General features: G+C 42.8%; 1 protein-coding gene across 1 annotated transcript; it reads right to left on the bottom strand.

Moving 5' to 3' along the window:
• Positions 1 to 527: 527 nt before the first annotated feature.
• LOC121367336 (serine/threonine-protein phosphatase 6 regulatory ankyrin repeat subunit B-like) lies at positions 528 to 17973 on the bottom strand. The gene is made up of 2 exons (XM_041491439.1): positions 17444 to 17973; positions 528 to 1467 (listed from the first exon to the last, which is right to left on the bottom strand). The coding sequence occupies exons 1-2, from the start codon at positions 17927 to 17929 to the stop codon at positions 877 to 879; spliced, it is 1077 nt and encodes a 358-aa protein (XP_041347373.1). The 5' UTR covers positions 17930 to 17973; the 3' UTR covers positions 528 to 876.
• Between the last annotated feature and the right edge of the window lie 703 nt (positions 17974 to 18676).

The raw sequence follows: 18676 nt of genomic DNA, 5'->3' as shown, positions 1-18676 counted from the left end.
ATAGCTGTCATAATTGCGAACGAAACCAAAGTTCATATTCCTTTGGAATACATGTTTTTATAATACAGGAATAGTTTGATGTAACATTTGACTAGAGTTGTAATTCTGTCTGGTGGTTTTTCGATATGGAACTTGTAAATCCATAAACATGGGCTCATCATAGATGTCAGAAGCGGGAGGGGGGGGGGGGGGGACCTCTCAACGTTGAAAATTAAGTTGAATATATACTAACCCCCACCCCCAGTGCAGGTATCTATGTTCCTATATGTTTTAGGGCTGTATCTAATCTAATCTAAACTAAAGGCACATTCAGACAAAATAATAGCACAGTAATGTATATTTTTCATCACACAGACCAAAATGGTAAAGCGCTTGCCTGATGAGCAACCGATCTAGGATCGATCCCCGTGAGTGGTGTAGCAATGGTCGTGGTATGTACTATCCTGTCTGTGGGATGGAGCTTTTAGACGATCCATTGCTGTTAATCGAAATGAGTAACTCTTGTAGAGGCGGCAGCGGGTTTCCTCTCTCTCGTTATCCGTGTGATTCTTCAGTATATGTTCGACGTCATATAAAAGCGAATAAAAATGTGTCGAGTGCATCGTTATATAAAATATTCCTCCCTTTATAAACTAAAATGACACTTTTTGTGGAACACCACCCCTACCACCACCCGCTTCACAATCTAGGGCCCTGTCTTTGCATCCTTTAATCAGTAGGACATCTACTTATGGTTGTGTGGACTATAGGTGCATTTGGTCTATTCGCGAGGCACAATCACACATAGAATTATTGATATTCTAGTTTTTCTTCCTGTTAGTATTGGTGCCTGATTGAATTCACAGCCTCCGCTGGATAACGAGTAAAACTCTCGCTTCAGAAAGACTGAGGACACTGTAGGTACACCTGTAGATGTTTGGGTATATCCAGAGATGCCACACTGCGTTCAAAGTGCACACCTGGCAGGTGGGAGCGCACCTGGAGCCAGCACATTCCCTGTAGTGTTGGAACGTGTCGCTGTTGCCCTCTCAGATGGCGGTACAGCTGCTCGACCTTATCTCTTCCATTTCGCGGAGATTTCCTCTCAGATGGCGACAAACTAAATCCATTCGCTATCAACACTTTGGCCATTGATCTGCGCGTCTTGGCGTGGAAGTCGTGGTGGTTGCAGGCGTGTTCTAGTAACTTGTTTAACGGAGTCTGGCCAAGGCTGTTAGTACAGTTTACTCGAGCACCGTGTCTAATCAGGTAGGAAATAGACAGCATATCGGCTCGGCTGCAAGCCACGTGGAGGGGAGTGTTTGCCTGAGTGGCCTCCCTTGTGTTGACGTCACATCCGGCCTCTGATAAAGGGATGATTGCCAGTGGAAAGTGACCAGCGGCTGTGTGGATCGGTTGCTTGCCTGACGAAGATGTATGTGAAATGTCTGCTCCTTGTTTTATCAGCCATCTGACGATGTGATTTTTCTGAAAATAAATATACGAACATTTGTATTAACAATATAATATGCATGTCATGCGATGCCATGTCATGCCAAATCATGTCATGTCATATATTAGTCACGTTAGAACCAGGAGGTCAGGGAAACAGCTCCACCCCCACTTGATGACAAAAATGTACGGGTTTTTTTGTGTTAATATCCTGCTCCATATAAAGTACAAATATGGCACCTGCTCTCATCACTAGGCATTGTACACCCCACCCACTTCATATATGGTTCCTACTGGCATGCATATTGATGACTATCATAAACGGACTTCACAAGTAGTATAGGGGCCTGTATGGGGTCATGACCTACTTTCCCGTGATCACGTGACCTTGGTAGGAGACAATGGGCTTTTGTGTAGGAAACAATGGCCTTTGTATAGGGGGGTGCAGGTGTATGGCCTTGGTAGGAGACAATGGGCTTGGTATAGACAATGGGTTTTTGTGTAGGAAACAATGGCCTTTGTATAGGGGGGTGCAGGTGTCTGACCTTGGTAGGAGACAATGGGCTTGGTATAGACAATGGCTTTTGTGTAGGAAACAATGGCTTTTGTGTAGGAAACAATGACACAATGGTATTTGTGTATGAGACAATGGCACAATGGCCTTTGTGTAGGAAACAATGGTCTTTGTGTATGAGACAATGGCCTGGGTACAGGTGTGCGTCCTTGGACTGAGCTGGGGGTGCCTCCCTCGGGTATAAAAAGGGTACTTTTGGTTTCATTGTCATTCGTTCGCCGAAAAGTCTGCAGATCTACGTTCATGTTTGTTGAAAGAAAATAGGCTCGTATTTGGATATAAAAAGGGGTGTGTTGTTAGTAGCGTCATTTGCTTGCCGAAAGTTCTGTGAAGGAGATCTATTTTCTGCTTTTGGAGTTTGAAGATATTCTGAAAGAAGACGATGGCATCGGGATATTCGAGCAGTGTTAGTAGCAGCAGCAGTAGCGACGAGGACGACGTCATGGTCTGCAAATGTTCAGAAAGACATACAATCAAATGTAAAGGAGTGACTACCAAACAAGATGAGAAGAAGACGAGTATTCATTATACGGATCAAACGGATGCTACACGTGAAATTGGGGATGGAACTGAAGATGGCGAACTCGTGGATGAACCCACAGATCAGACGGATGCTGCCTGTGAAACAGATGCTGCCTGTGAGGAAGACTGCTATTCGAGACGTTACTTGTTCTGTCATCGTCCCGAAATGAGACATTTCTATGCCCGGATGCTGACGTATGCTCGGTGGCCCATACAATTACGTCAAAAACCAAAAGAACTTGCCAAGGCCGGTTTCTACTACACGGGAGACCACGATGCCATCACCTGTTACTGTTGCGGACTTCGCATCTACCGATGGAAGAAGACAGACGACCCAGTGATGGAACATTACAGACTCTCTCCAAGATGTCCCTATGTGAACAACATGTTCAGACATTAAATATTTCAGACACTTGTGTGCTATGTTTTCATGTTGTATGTTGTGAATAAAACCGTGAATAACATGTTTTGCTTTCTTAGTTATGTCCATGAGTGTGTCTCTGGACGTGTCCCTATGGTAGTGACACTGGTAAAGGGTAATATGTTGGTAACGATGTTTTTTGGGGAGCTCGCACGACGAGATTCGTGTTTGGGAGAAGGGGCACTGGTCATACGTATCACACACATTCAAACATTCCTGTACCATATCTTTATGCGTCATAAGGTATATAAGTAAAATAGTTTTGGAAAACTCGTCATTTGAGGTAAAACCTTCAGAGGAGCAACATGTCAGACCAGTACAAGTTATATGTACCCGACGTGGATAAGTGGACCCGTTTCTATAAACTGCAGGCAGAAGGTAAACTTCAACCTCATTTTCCAGTGCAACGTGGTGGGAAAAGTCAGATGATGTACAGTGTAGATCGATGTCTAGAACTGTATGACCCTACATGGAAAAAAGAAAAAGAGGAACAGAAGAAGCCCACGGCACCCAAAGTCGTCATGGTCTCCCCAACGCAGCAGGTGGTAGAGCAAGCCAAGGCCGAGCAGAAACGGAAACGTCAAGAGAGTGGCGTGGAACAGAAACGACGAGAGCAGACTGGGTAAAAACGGCACAAGCATTTTTGAGAAGACTATAAAAGGGGGCATGGCAGTTTCAACATCGTCAGTTCACGTCGAACACTTCAATAGTCAACATCATGAATCAGAATTGGTTTATTCCGGAACATGTCATGAACAAAAGATCGTGTCCCGTATGTCCAAAGACTTTTTCAAAACCATCAAATATGCTACGTCATTGGAAGACCTTCCATTCAGCTCAACTCCAGGCTCCTATGGCTCCTATAGCTCCTGCTCCGGCTCCTATAGCTCCTATGGCTCCTGCTCCTCTGGCTCCTATAGCTCCGGCTCCTCTGGCTCCTATAGCTCCTGCTCCTCTGGCTCCTATAGCTCCTGCTCCGGCTCCTCTAGCTCGTATAGCTCCTGCTCCGGCTCCTAGGGCTCCTATAGCTCCTCTGGCTCCTATAGCTCCTGCTCCTAGGGCTCCTATAGCTCCTGCTCCGGCTCCTCTGGCTCCTATAGCTCCTGCTCCCGCTCCTATAGCTCCTCTGGCTTCTATAGCTCCTGCTCCTAGGGCTCCTATAGCTCCGGCTCCTCTGGCTCCTATAGCTCCTGCTCCTGCTCCTAGGGCTCCTATAGCTCCTGTTCCTAGGGCTCCTATAGCTCCTGCTCCTCTGGCTCCTATAGCTCCTCTGGCTCCTATAGCTCCTCTGGCTCATGTAGCTCCGGCTCCTCTAGCTCATATAGCTCCTGCTCCTGCTCCTCTGGCTCCTATAGCTCCTCTGGCTCCTATAGCTCCTCTGGCTCCTATAGCTCCGGCTCCTAGGACTCCTCTGGCTCCTCTAGCTCATATAGCTCCTGCTCCTCTGGCTCCTATAGCTCCTGCTCATAGGGCTCCTATAGCTCCTGCTCCGCTGCAGCAGCAGCCCCTAAGATTGTTACATCCGTTCACCATGATCGTGTCGGGACCCACGTCGTGTGGAAAAACTTTTTTGTTGTACAAACTGCTAAGGGATGGTAAAATTCACCCGCCTCCTCAGCGCATTATCTGGCTCTACAAACGATGGCAACCTCTCTATGATACGATCAAAATGGTTGCTCGAGTAAAATTTGTTCAAGGTATACCTGCGAATTTGGAAAAGGATCGTTATTTGGATCCAGGAGTCAGAAATCTCATCGTGTTGGACGACCTGATGTCTACAGCTGGAAAAGACCCTCGCATCACCGATCTGTTCACGGAAGGAAGTCACCACAGAAACCTCTCTGTGATTGCCATCAACCAGAACCTCTATAACAGCAAGGACCCGACACAAAGAAGAAACTGTCATTACCTGGCACTGTTCAACAACCCCATCGACAAGCAGCAAGTCCTAACCTTGGCACAGCAGATGTATCCTGGAAATACTCGTCATTTCATGCAGCGGTTTGAGGAAGCTACCCACAGGCCCTACGGACATCTCTTGGTGGACTTAAAACCGACCACGCCCGAACATTGGCGCCTTCGACCTAATGGTTTAGAGACGGGGCCGTCCGGATGGTATATAAGCACGAGCGTAACGGCGAATGTCTCAGAAGAGTTTCAACCACCGTCGGAGAAGGAGCTCTACGAGCAAATCATGCAAAGAAACGCATTCAAGAGAAAACTACCAGGCATACCCGCCTACGAAAGTGACGACGAAGAAGAAGAAGATGAGGTAGAGCCCTATCTGAAAAAGGTCAAGAGGATGCAGTCTTGCGATACGTGTGGTCTGGTCTTTAAAGACGGGAGTGACTTGCAGCGACACGTGAAAACGTGCGAGGAGGGAAATGAAGAGCCGTCGTCCGATCTGGAAAACGAAGGCGTACGTCTGATGATCGAGCGTGAATTCGACATCAATCGTGACTATTTCGAAAGCAAGAGGAAACGCTACGAAGAAAAAAACATGTCCCAAGATGCCATCGAAAGAAACATGAAGACATTGCAATGGAAGTTATTTAAAGACACGTACTCTCGCTTTCTGACCTATATGCATTACTTTCACAAAGGCCCCAACACCAGAAAAATTCTTCAGTTTGTGAATCCAGACAGAGATCTCAGACCTCAGATTCGTTCTAAATTAAATCAGTATCGTTCATGGATTGGCGAATATTTGGACGAACAAGACGACGACGATACCGACGATGAGGAGGACGACGAAGATGAAGAGAAATGAACACTCATATTATTCACATGTCGCCCTTAAGGCCTCTCGATGTAACCCAATGTGTGTCCATTGCATGTGTAGTTGTCTATAGTGATTTTACTTTAAAAATAAAAAAAATAAAAAACCAAACCATTGCGTTTTTTTGTGTGTTTTTTACTCTATGACTAGATTTGTGATTGGATATGTCTACCCCGCTACTTTATAGTAGCAAGAGTTGTATGTACAGGACAGCACATACCACGGCCTTTGATATACCAGACATAATGCACTGGTTGGCTATAGCCTATTTGGTCATCGACGGGGATCGATCCTAGATCGATCACTGTATTTACCCATTTGGTAATTAAAAAGCCCTGTACGAAGGCTAGTACTCTAGAGAAATTTTCTGTTTAAAAATGCAGCTATTTCCCTTTGGTTAACACGTACTACTTGTTAAACCCATGGCGGCGCGCGTGTCGCCGACTTACACTAATGGATTAATCACGTGTGACATCTCTATCTCTCTCTCTCTCTCTCTCTCTCTCTCTCTCTCTCTCTCTCTCCCTCCCTCCCTCTCTCTCTCTCTCTCTCTCTCTCTCTCCCTCCCTCCCTTTCTCTCCCTCCCTCTCCCTCCCTTTCTCTCTCTCTCCCTCTCTTTCTCTGTCTCTCTCTCTCTCTCAACCATTGCGTTTGTTTTTTGTGTATTCTACTCTATAACTAGATTTGTGATTGAATATTTCTGCCGCTACTTTATAGTAGCAAGAGTTGTGTGTACAGGACAGCACATACCACTGCCTTTGATATACCAGACATAATACACTGGTTGTCTATAAAGGCTTGTACTCTTGGGAAATACTCGTGTTTAAAATGTAGTTAAAAGAGCATAGGTTAGGTTGGAGCGTTGAGTTGCAGTCACGCGTTCTTTCTTCATAGGAATGGGCTGTAGTGTTTCACACACACACACACACACACACACAAAAGTTTGTATTTAATTATGAAATACTGGCCCCATAAGGGGTATGAGATTGTATATATAAAATATCCCTTGCTACTCATGGAAAAAATGTAGCGGGTTTCCTCTCTAAAACTGTCAAAATTATGTTTTTCATCCAATAACCGATGATTCATAAACCAATGTCCTCTAGTGATGTCGCTAAACACAAACAAACTTTGACGGTCAGTGGGCATACCATAACAACTTTATTCTGCTACTTAAGACGGGCACGCGTCGGTATGTCTTTTGCAGTTCACCTGGTTTCATAAACACTCGGAGAGGTGTAATAAAATGCCTTTGTATGAGGGCTGATGAAGAGGTCTCATAAAGTACTCCTCTATTATAAAGCGAATGAATGAATGGCTGAATGACGGCAACAAAGAAAACGTCGACAATGTGCTAAAGAAATACAAATGAATGAAAATCATCACACACGCATTTTGTCTGGCGACATGAAAGCCTCACTTTAGACCAAACAGTCAGCAAACAGTTACAGTCCTTCCCCACGAGACATATTTTAACGGCTATTATTTTGGGTGCCTAGAATAAAACACTGTGAAAAAACATCCACGTGTATGTCCACTGTGAATACAAAAAAACAACACAATAGACGTTATACAATGAAGCCAAATCCAACGTCACTTACACCTGGCCTGTACATAGTGTTATTATTAATTGTTGTTGTTAATGGTGCTGTATGTTTTTCTTTTGCTTTTATTTGTTTGCTGACACCAGTTTGTTTGGTAATATGCAATACATTGAATTGAATACACCATGATCGCACACCTGCACCCAGACCATTGTTTCCTACACAAAGGCCATTGTTTTCCTACCCAGGTCAGACACCTGCACCTCCCTATACAAATGCCATTGTTTCCTACACAAAAGCCATTGTGTCATTGTTTCCTATACAAAGGCCATTGTGCCATTGTCTTCTACACAAAGGCCATTGTTTCCTACCGAGGCCACACACCTTCACCCCACCTATACAAAGGCCATTGTTTCCTACACAAAGGCCATTGTTTCCTACCAAGGTCAGACACCTGCACCCCCCTATACAAAGGCCATTGTTTCCTACACAAAAGCCCATTGTCTTCTACCAAGGTCACGTGATCACGGGAAAGTAGGTCATGACCCCATACAGGCCCCTATACTACTTTCACAGTTTTATAGAATATTGTTCAAGACGGTAGAGCAACGGCATACCAAGAGCGGTCATGTGTGTTGTCCTGTATTTTGGAAAGCGCATATAAAATAGCTCATGCCTTTATTTCAAAATAACTATATGTTAGACACCAAATGGCCTTAGTGCCGAGGTGTCATCAGACTTATATCGAAGACAATTTAATATTGTGAATCTATGGAGACCCAGTCTGATTAGACTTTGCCTAATGCTAAATGTCCTTAAAATGGTAGCGCTGCTGATCACATAGGTTATCTGCTATTGCAAGGTAGTCGTCACTAAGAGCAATATTTTTTGTCAGCGAGTAGTTAGGGAGTTGAATATATTGACGGATAATTCTAAACCAAGGGAAACAACTCTTAGATGTACTAAGTGACAAAGTCAGCTGTCAATGTTCTAATAGACTAAATCAATTCCTATTTCCGATAATGTTAACGTTTACTAATAAAACTGATATAAGCAGCGTATCAACACACCCAGGAAGTACAGCAATAAAAAGTGTGGCACCTCACATCTAATCTACCTGCAATTAAATGGGGGGGGGGGGGGGGGGGTCACGTATCATTTAAGAGATTTAATTAATATTTTTAATAGCTACCGTCATTTTAGCTGAAAATTGCAGTTCCATTTTAGGGGGCACCCCGCATTAGTTTCAACCTCTGGTGTATACTGCATAACAACTGTATAACAAATATAAGTGTATTTATTTATTGTCAATGGATAATAGTATTTGCACAAATAATCAATGTCACATATTACTACCAATCACAACCACAGCTGCTTTTACTCCGTAAATATTTGCACATCGAACTTTGACACGGAACTCTCTTTTTTGGTACTATGCAACCTCAAATGATTAAACACTAATTTACCTTTTTCATTGTCCGTTGTTTTTGTTGTTGTTTTTTTTGTTTTTTTAAGACAGCTAAACAACAACAATAATAACAAAAAACGAAAACAAAAACAAAAACAAACAAACAGACTAACCTCTATTCAGTGGTAAAATTGTTACTTCGTGGAATACTATTATTAATGTCTTTTAACGATGTTGACAAAAACAAGCACATATAAATTTCAATTTTAATTTTCTGTCAGTAACCATGGTATACTAGTATTAATTACAAACGATTGCTGAAACCATTTAAATATCTTATGTCATGATAAAAACTGTCTAAAAAAAAAAAAAAAGGCCCAGTCACCTGTACTACTAACAAATGCATGGTTTGATTAACGTGACGAAGTTAATTAAGATACGTAAATTGTATCCCAGGTTATTTATACTACGAATTCTAATGGGAAATGTGTTATTAGTCAGAACAGCAGCTGTGTATATCGTTCTAAGTGAATCTTTCGATTTACTGCAATTTGATGTAATAAGATTTTAATGTGTGCAGGTTTTTGTTGTAGGTGTGGTAATTTTTACTAAATACAAGTTGATATGTTCTGATCCTGAAACCAGGAAAGGAAAGGAATATATGGTGCTAAAAAAAGGTAGAGAATGTTGAAATTAAACTGAAAGTAACATGAAATGTAGTAGATCGTTTTAATACTGAAATAAGAGATCAGGAAAGGAATATACACCACAGCATTTTTAAACTACAGGAGAAGAGAGAGAGAGAGAGAGAGAGAGAGAGAGAGAGAGAGAGAGAGAGAGAGAGAGAGAGAGAGAGAGAGAGAGAGAGAGACACAGACGAGGTAATCCACTGGTGTCATACAAGCTACTCCTACAGAAAAGCGCCAATGGATCTTTTATAGCACTTTCCTATAGACAGGACAGTACATACCACGTCTTTTGGTGTACCAGCTGTGTGGTACTGGTTAGGACGGGGAAGACCATAGAGGACAATCGCACCACCAGCGAGCGCACTATCACTGATCCATGGTGTACCAGCTGTGTGGTACTGGTTAGGACGGGGGAAGACCATAGAGGACAATCGCACCTCCAGCGAGCGCTCTATCACTGATCCATGGTGTACCAGCTGTGTGGTACTGGTTAGGACGGGGGAAGACCATAGAGGACAATCGCACCACCAGCGAGCGCTCTATCACTGATCCATGGTGTACCAGCTGTGTGGTACTGGTTAGGACGGGGGAAGACCATAGAGGACAATCGCACCTCCAGCGAGCGCTCTATCACTGATTCACGTTCCGCACCTACCTTATTCAGTAAAAATACAATAACCATGACCATTTTACGTCAGTTATTTGTAACCCATGGTTCTTTGCTAACACAGCAAATGAGAAATGTGTTATTGGTCGGAACACTGTACATATCGTTCTTAGCTAGTCGTTCGATTTATCGGAATTTGATGTGATGAGATTTTAATTTAGACAGTAGTTGTGTGTAGATATGGTGATTGTAATAAATAGTGAGCTTGTCCTGTTACCGAAACAAGGTTACCAGTCATTATTTTTGCATTTACCATAGTTTGACACCCAACAGCCGATGTATTATTCGTGCTGGGGTGTCGTTAAACATTCATTCATTCATTTAGGTTACCAGTCAGTACAATGTGTTAGAAACAAATTATGATTTAAGGAGTTATGTCTTTGTCTTTGTACATGTTGGAGGAATCGTGATTATTAGGAGAAGGGTATATTTTACGTACATGCTAAATACAAAATGAAGTCCATTTTTAATAAACACGTGTACGCTTGCTGTCAAATTTGCTTATGTAACTCACTAGTTGGCCATTTTTAAAAGTATTTTCCAAGTAATTTGGAAATGACATTCTGAAGGCAATTTCAGAACAATATTTTTCTACTTTTCTTAACGCAATACATGTAATATTTTCCTTTGGAACACTGAAGTAAAATCCGATCGTAGAGCTCTACCAAAAACTTAATTCTTAATATGATTAAGATTCTAAGTAAGATGTAAAGAAAAATGAATAATAGCGCGTCATGGGTAGAAAATGCAAGTTGACGATCTATTCTAAGTGCTTAAACTTTAAAGCTATCCTAGAGACTGTAGCTTTAAATATGGTATTCATATTCTCAACAGACACTGACTTAAAAAAAACACGAAACAAAACAACAACAACAAAAAACTTTCGATACAACAACAACGACGATAACGATAACATATAGCAACCTATCGGTATCCTCCCATTTGTTACACACCTTATAACAACACAGGGCAACCTGTCGGTATCCTCCCATTTGTTACACACCTTATAACAACATATAGCAACCTATCGGTATCCTCCCATTTGTTACACACCTTATAACAACACAGGGCAACCTATCGGTATCCTCCCATTTGTTACACACCTTATAACAACACAGGGCAACCTATCGGTATCCTCCCATTTGTTACACACCTTATAACAACATATAGCAACCTATCGGTATCCTCCCATTTGTTACACACCTTATAACAACACAGGGCAACCTGTCGGTATCCTCCCATTTGTTACACACCTTATAACAACATATAGCAACCTATCGGTATCCTCCCATTTGTTACACACCTTATAACAACACAGGGCAACCTGTCGGTATCCTCCCATTTGTTACACACCTTATAACAACATATAGCAACCTATCGGTATCCTCCCATTTGTTACACACCTTATAACAACATATAGCAACCTATCGGTATCCTCCCATTTGTTACACACCTTATAACAACATATAGCAACCTGTCGGTATCCTCCCATTTGTTACACACCTTATAACAACACAGGGCAACCTGTCGGTATCCTCCCATTTGTTACTCACCTTATAACAACACAGGGCAACCTATCGGTATCCTCCCATTTGTTACACACCTTATAACAACACAGGGCAACCTATCGGTATCCTCCCATTTGTTACACACCTTATAACAACATATAGCAACCTATCGGTATCCTCCCATTTGTTACACACCTTATAACAACACAGGGCAACCTGTCGGTATCCTCCCATTTGTTACACACCTTATAACAACACAGGGCAACCTGTCGGTATCCTCCCATTTGTTACACACTTTATAACAACACAGGGCAACCTGTCGGTATCCTCCCATTTGTTACACACCTTATAACAACACAGGGCAACCTATCGGTATCCTCCCATTTGTTACACATCTTATAACAACATATAGCAACCTATCGGTATCCTCCCATTTGTTACACACCTTATAACAACACAGGGCAACCTATCGGTATCCTCCAATTTGTTACACACCTTATAACAACATACAGCAACCTATCGGTATCCTCCCATTTGTTACACACCTTATAACAACACAGGGCAACCTATCGGTATCCTCCCATTTGTTACACACCTTATAACAACACAGGGCAACCTGTCGGTATCCTCCCATTTGTTACCACACCTTATAACAACACAGGGCAACTTATCGGTATCCTCCCATTTGTTGCACACCTTATAACAACACAGGGCAACCTATCGGTATCCTCCCATTTGTTACACACCTTATAACAACACAGGGCAACCTATCGGTATCCTCCCATTTGTTATACACCTTATAACAACACAGGGCAACCTATCGGTATCTTCCCATTTGTTACACACCTTATAACAACATATAGCAACCTATCGGTATCCTCCCATTTGTTACACACCTTATAACAACATAGTTTATAATCAGATACCTTGTACCTGGTATGCAATAATGAACTCACCTTCTATTAACAATTAAGACACAAGAACACAACATATATTCACATTTATTTATTACAAATTATCTATTTACTACGTGATGATAGCTTGTAGCTGAGGATGTTTGTAGCTGAGGATGCTTGTAGGATGCTTGTAGCTGATGATAGCTTGTAGCTGAGGATGCTTGTAGCTGAGGATGTTTGTAGCTGAGGATGTTTGTAGCTGATGATAGCTTGTAGCTGAGGATGCTTGTAGCTGATGATAGCTTGTAGCTGAGGATGTTTGTAGCTGAGGATGTTTGTAGCTGATGATAGCTTGTAGCTGAGGATGCTTGTAGCTGAGGATGCTTGTAGCTGAGGATGTTTGTAGCTGAGGATGCTTGTAGCTGAGGATGCTTGTAGCTGAGGATGTTTGTAGCTGATGATAGCTTGTAGCTGAGGATGTTTGTAGCTGAGGATGTTTGTAGCTGATGATAGCTTGTAGCTGAGGATGCTTGTAGCTGAGGATGCTTGTAGCTGAGGATGTTTGTAGCTGATGATGTTTGTAGCTGAGGATGCTTGTAGCTGAGGATGTTTGTAGCTGATGATAGCTTGTAGCTGAGGATGTTTGTAGCTGAGGATGTTTGTAGCTGATGATAGCTTGTAGCTGATGATAGCTTGTAGCTGAGGATGTTTGTAGCTGAGGATGTTTGTAGCTGATGATAGCTTGTAGCTGAGGATGTTTGTAGCTGAGGATGCTTGTAGCTGAGGATGTTTGTAGCTGATGATAGCTTGTAGCTGAGGATGTTTGTAGCTGAGGATGTTTGTAGCTGAGGATGTTTGTAGCTGAGGATGTTTGTAGCTGATGATAGCTTGTAGCTGAGGATGTTTGTAGCTGAGGATAGCTTGTAGCTGAGGATGTTTGTAGCTGATGATAGCTTGTAGCTGAGGATGCTTGTAGCTGAGGATGTTTGTAGCTGATGATAGCTTGTAGCTGAGGATGCTTGTAGCTGAGGATGTTTGTAGCTGAGGATAGTTTGTAGCTGAGGATGCTTGTAGCTGAGGATGTTTGTAGCTGAGGATGTTTGTAGCTGATGATAGCTTGTAGCTGAGGATGTTTGTAGCTGAGGATGCTTGTAGCTGAGGATGTTTGTAGCTGAGGATAGCTTGTAGCTGAGGATGTTTGTAGCTGAGGATGTTTGTAGCTGATGATAGCTTGTAGCCGAGGATGCTTGTAGCTGAGGATGTTTGTAGCTGATGATAGCTTGTAGCTGAGGATGTTTGTAGCTGAGGATAGCTTGTAGCTGTAGCTGAGGATAGCTTGTAGCTGAGGATGCTTGTAGCTGAGGATGTTTGTAGCTGATGATAGCTTGTAGCTGAGGATGTTTGTAGCTGAGGATGTTTGTAGCTGAGGATGCTTGTAGCTGAGGATGTTTGTAGCTGAGGATGCTTGTAGCTGAGGATGCTTGTAGCTGATGATAGCTTGTAGCTGATGATAGCTTGTAGCTGAGGATGTTTGTAGCTGAGGATGCTTGTAGCTGAGGATGTTGTAGCATTTGTAGCTGAGGATGTTTGTAGCTGATGATGCTTGTAGCTGAGGATGTTTGTAGCTGAGGATGCTTGTAGCTGATGATGTTTATAGCTGAGGATGTTTGTAGCTGAGGATGTTTGTAGCATGTTTGTAGCTGAGGATCCTTGTAGCTGAGGATGCTTGTAGCTGAGGATGTTTGTAGCTGATGATGTTTGTAGCTGAGGATGCTTGTAGCTGATGATGTTTGCAGCTGAGGATGTTTGTAGCTGAGGATAGCTTGTAGCTGAGGATGCTTGTAGCTGAGGATGCTTGTAGCTGAGCTGATAGCTTGTAGCTGAGGATGCTTGTAGCTGAGGATGTTTGTAGCTGAGGATGCTTGTAGCTGAGGATGTTTGTAGCTGAGGATGTTTGTAGCTGAGGATAGCTTGTAGCTGAGGATGTTTGTAGCTGATGATAGCTTGTAGCTGAGGATGTTTGTAGCTGAGGATGTTTGTAGCTGAGGATGATTGTAGCTGAGGATGTTTGTAGCTGATGATAGCTTGTAGCTGATGATAGCTTGTAGCTGAGGATGCTTGTAGCTGAGGATGTTTGTAGCTGAGGATGCTTGTAGCTGAGGATGTTTGTAGCTGAGGATGTTTGTAGCTGATGATAGCTTGTAGCTGAGGATGTTTGTAGCTGATGATAGCTTGTAGCTGAGGATGTTTGTAGCTGAGGATGTTTGTAGCTGAGGATGATTGTAGCTGAGGATGTTTGTAGCTGATGATAGCTTGTAGCTGATGATAGCTTGTAGCTGAGGATGCTTGTAGCTGAGGATGTTTGTAGCTGAGGATGCTTGTAGCTGATGTTTGTAGCTGAGGATGTTTGTAGCTGAGGATGTTTGTAGCTGATGATAGCTTGTAGCTGAGGATGTTTGTTGCTGAGGATGTTTGTAGCTGATGATAGCTTGTAGCTGAGGATGTTTGTAGCTGAGGATGTTTGTAGCTGATGATAGCTTGTAGCTGAGGATGTTTGTAGCTGATGATAGCTTGTAGCTGAGGATGTTTGTAGCTGATGATGCTTGTAGCTGATGATAGCTTGTAGCTGAGGATGCTTGTAGCTGATGATAGCTTGTAGCTGAGGATGTTTGTAGCTGAGGATGTTTGTAGCTGATGATAGCTTGTAGCTGAGGATGCTTGCTGAGCTTGTAGCTGAGGATGTTTGTAGCTGAGGATGCTTGTAGCTGAGGATGTTTGTAGCTGAGGATGTTTGTAGCTGAGGATGTTTGTAGCTGATGATAGCTTGTAGCTGAGGATGTTTTTGAGGATGCTGTAGGATGATTTGTAGCTGATGATAGCTTGTAGCTGAGGATGTTTGTAGCTGAGGATGTTTGTAGCTGATGATAGCTTGTAGCTGATGATAGCTTGTAGCTGAGGATGTTTGTAGCTGGTGATAGCTTGTAGCTGAGGATGTTTGTAGCTGATGATAGCTTGTAGCTGAGGATGTTTGTAGCTGAGGATGCTTGTAGCTGATGATAGCTTGTAGCTGAGGATGCTTGTAGCTGAAGATGCTTGTAGTTGAGGATGTTTGTAGCTGATGATGTTTGTAGCTGAGGATGCTTGTAGCTGATGATAGCTTGTAGCTGAGGATGTTTGTAGCTGAGGATGCTTGTAGCTGAGGATGTTTGTAGCTGATGATAGCTTGTAGCTGAGGATGTTTGTAGCTGAGGATGCTTGTAGCTGATGATAGTTTGTAGCTGAGGATGCTTGTAGCTGAGGATGTTTGTAGCTGAGGATACTTGTAGCTGAGGATGTTTGTAGCTGAGGATGTTTGTAGCTGAGGATGCTTGTAGCTGAGGATGTTTGTAGCTGATGATAGCTTGTAGCTGAGGATGTTTGTAGCTGAGGATGTTTGTAGCTGATGATAGCTTGTAGCTGAGGATGTTTGTAGCTGAGGATGTTTGTAGCTGATGATAGCTTGTAGCTGAGGATGTTTGTAGCTGATGATAGCTTGTAGCTGAGGATGTTTGTAGCTGATGATAGCTTGTAGCTGAGGATGTTTGTAGCTGATGATAGCTTGTAGCTGAGGATGTTTGTAGCTGATGATAGCTTGTAGCTGAGGATGTTTGTAGCTGATGATAGCTTGTAGCTGAGGATGTTTGTAGCTGATGATAGCTTGTAGCTGAGGATGTTTGTAGCTGATGATAGCTTGTAGCTGAGGATGTTTGTAGCTGATGATAGCTTGTAGCTGAGGATGTTTGTAGCTGATGATAGCTTGTAGCTGAGGATGTTTGTAGCTGAGGATGTTTGTAGCTGATGATAGCTTGTAGCTGAGGATGTTTGTAGCTGAGGATGTTTGTAGCTGATGATAGCTTGTAGCTGAGGATGTTTGTAGCTGATGATAGCTTGTAGCTGAGGATGTTTGTAGCTGAGGATGTTTGTAGCTGATGATAGCTTGTAGCTGAGGATGTTTGTAGCTGAGGATGTTTGTAGCTGAGGATGCTTGTAGCTGATGATAGCTTGTAGCTGAGGATGCTTGTAGCTGAGGATGTTTGTAGCTGAGGATGCTTGTAGCTGATGTTTGTAGCTGATGATAGCTTGTAGCTGAGGATGTTTGTAGCTGATGATAGCTTGTAGCTGAGGATGTTTGTAGCTGAGGATGTTTGTAGCTGATGATAGCTTGTAGCTGAGGATGTTTGTAGCTGATGATGCTTGTAGCTAAGGATGCTTGTAGCTGAGGATGCTTGTAGCTAAGGATGCTTGTAGCTGATGATAGCTTGTAGCTGAGGATGCTTGTAGCTGAGGATGCTTGTAGCTAAGGATACTTGTAGCTGATGTACTGTAAACTGGAATAATATTGCTTACGTCTTCAGTTGTTAACAATTAAGACTATTTTAGAAGTAAAACAATACGCTTGGATTTTTCAGTTTAAACACGCGTTATTTTACCGCTTTACAGTATGCATATCAGTTTACAAATGCATACATGTATTATATACCATTGTGATTGGTTTGATGGAATAAAGTTGAATTCAACTGAGCAGTTGGATTGGATTAGTGTGTTCCACTAAGGTTATAGGGGTTTGCTTAATTAGTCCCTAAGCCGACTGTGTAAGAAGTGGGAATATGCAGGTGTGTAACGAATGGGATGTGTAACAAATGGGAGACACCCAAGCTCTCAGTTTTGCAACGTCCACAAAACGTTACAGGAAAAGTGCCCAATATTAATTAAGATGGGTGTGTCTTAATCATGAAATAAATAGCAAACTGGAATAATCATTATTTAAAACAAAACCCAAAGCAATTTGCCGATGTCTCTTGTAGTTCTTTTCAAGTTTTTTTTTTTTTTTTTTTTTGGGGGGGGGGGGGGTTTGTTGTTGTTGTTGTTGTTGGGTTGTTTTTTTCGGGGGGGGGGGGGGGTCGGGGAATTTTGTTTTTACTCTTGTTTTGTTTTGTTACCGTTCAGATCTTTTACACTACTCACCTCACTTTCCTTCATGTTCGAAGACAACGCAGCAAAGAGCGGGGACTCCATTTTGGCATCGGTGATGTTGACATCAGCGCCTAGATGCACCAACCGTTTGGCGAGGTGGGCGTGTCCCTGCTGCAGCGCCAGGTGAAGAAGAGGCTTCCCGCGGTACGAGTCGTTCACCAGGGATTCCTGCACCAGTAGCAGCAGCATCTCTGTGATGGCCGTGCTGCCAGCGTCCACGGCAGTGCCAAGCAGGCTCTTCACACTACCACTACGGCATTCCACGCCAGCTGCAGTGCCGTTGACAAGGAAGTCCCAGTCTGAATGCTTCAAGAGCAGTTCGAACAGATCGACGCTTCCTTTGGAGACGGCGCGTCTGAGGATGTGCAGAGATTCCTTCTGGAACTCTGTGATCTTGGTGGTGGAGAAGTGGGTCGACAGAATCACCTTCATCAGGTCTTTGTTGCTGTTGTCCACGCACGTGCACAGCGCCGACATCGCGTAGTGCTTCGAACCGTCCGAGTTTAGGCTTTCTACATCCATTTCTGGGTCTATTATCTGTGGACAAAAAGTACTTTATTTTGTAAGTTTTCACTTTAAACACACCATCCGTGCCACATGTATTGGCTGTCTAGGTGGGCTGTCCAAGGAAGTATAATAATTAATGGTTAGTTGTTAGTAAGCAAGTGGTTTTAAAGCCCGTTTATACAGAAAGCTAACGCAAATTTTGAATGCGACTAATGCTACTTTCCGTACGAATCATCATTGGCTGATAACAAACAGTTCGGGCAACCATTACTTGTTGTTTTTTGGTTTTGGTTTTTAATCCTTTTAGAGGCAATATCTGCGGCTTTCCATACGAATCTAAGCCCAGCCGTGTGTATGGTCGCAGTCGGTATTTAGACGCTGTCATTCAAATTGGCTGTAATCAATCCAATGCGAACACCGCATTTGCTTTCGTAGTCGCATTCGCATTCGGTTTCAGTATTTAAACAGGCCGTTAGAGACGGTACTGAGACGCAAACTCAACATATAAGAGAACTGTCCTAAAACAGATTTAATATTATCTTATAAAAGTATCACTAACTCTATTACAGTTATTTCAGTTTTGACATATTACCATATCACAAGATATAACAACGAACACACATTATGCTTACTTCTATACCTGTAATTTCAAGTTCCATATATTACCATCTCACAAGATATAACAACAAACACACATTACCTCTATACCTGTAATTT

The sequence above is a fragment of the Gigantopelta aegis genome, chromosome 3, assembly GCF_016097555.1.
Source record: "Gigantopelta aegis isolate Gae_Host chromosome 3, Gae_host_genome, whole genome shotgun sequence".
NCBI classification, from domain to species: domain Eukaryota; kingdom Metazoa; phylum Mollusca; class Gastropoda; order Neomphalida; family Peltospiridae; genus Gigantopelta; species Gigantopelta aegis.
This window is presented reverse-complemented; position numbering and strand designations above follow the sequence as displayed.

Excerpts from the sequence above, each read along its gene's own strand:
- LOC121367336 (XM_041491439.1), bottom strand. The coding sequence starts at position 17,929 with ATGTCGGCGCTGTGCACGTGCGTGGACAACAGCAACAAAGACCTGATG. Across the intron at positions 1,468-17,443 it reads CGAACATGAAGGAAAGTGAG|AAAAATCACATCGTCAGATG; the intron begins GTGAGTAGTGTA and ends ATTTATTTTCAG.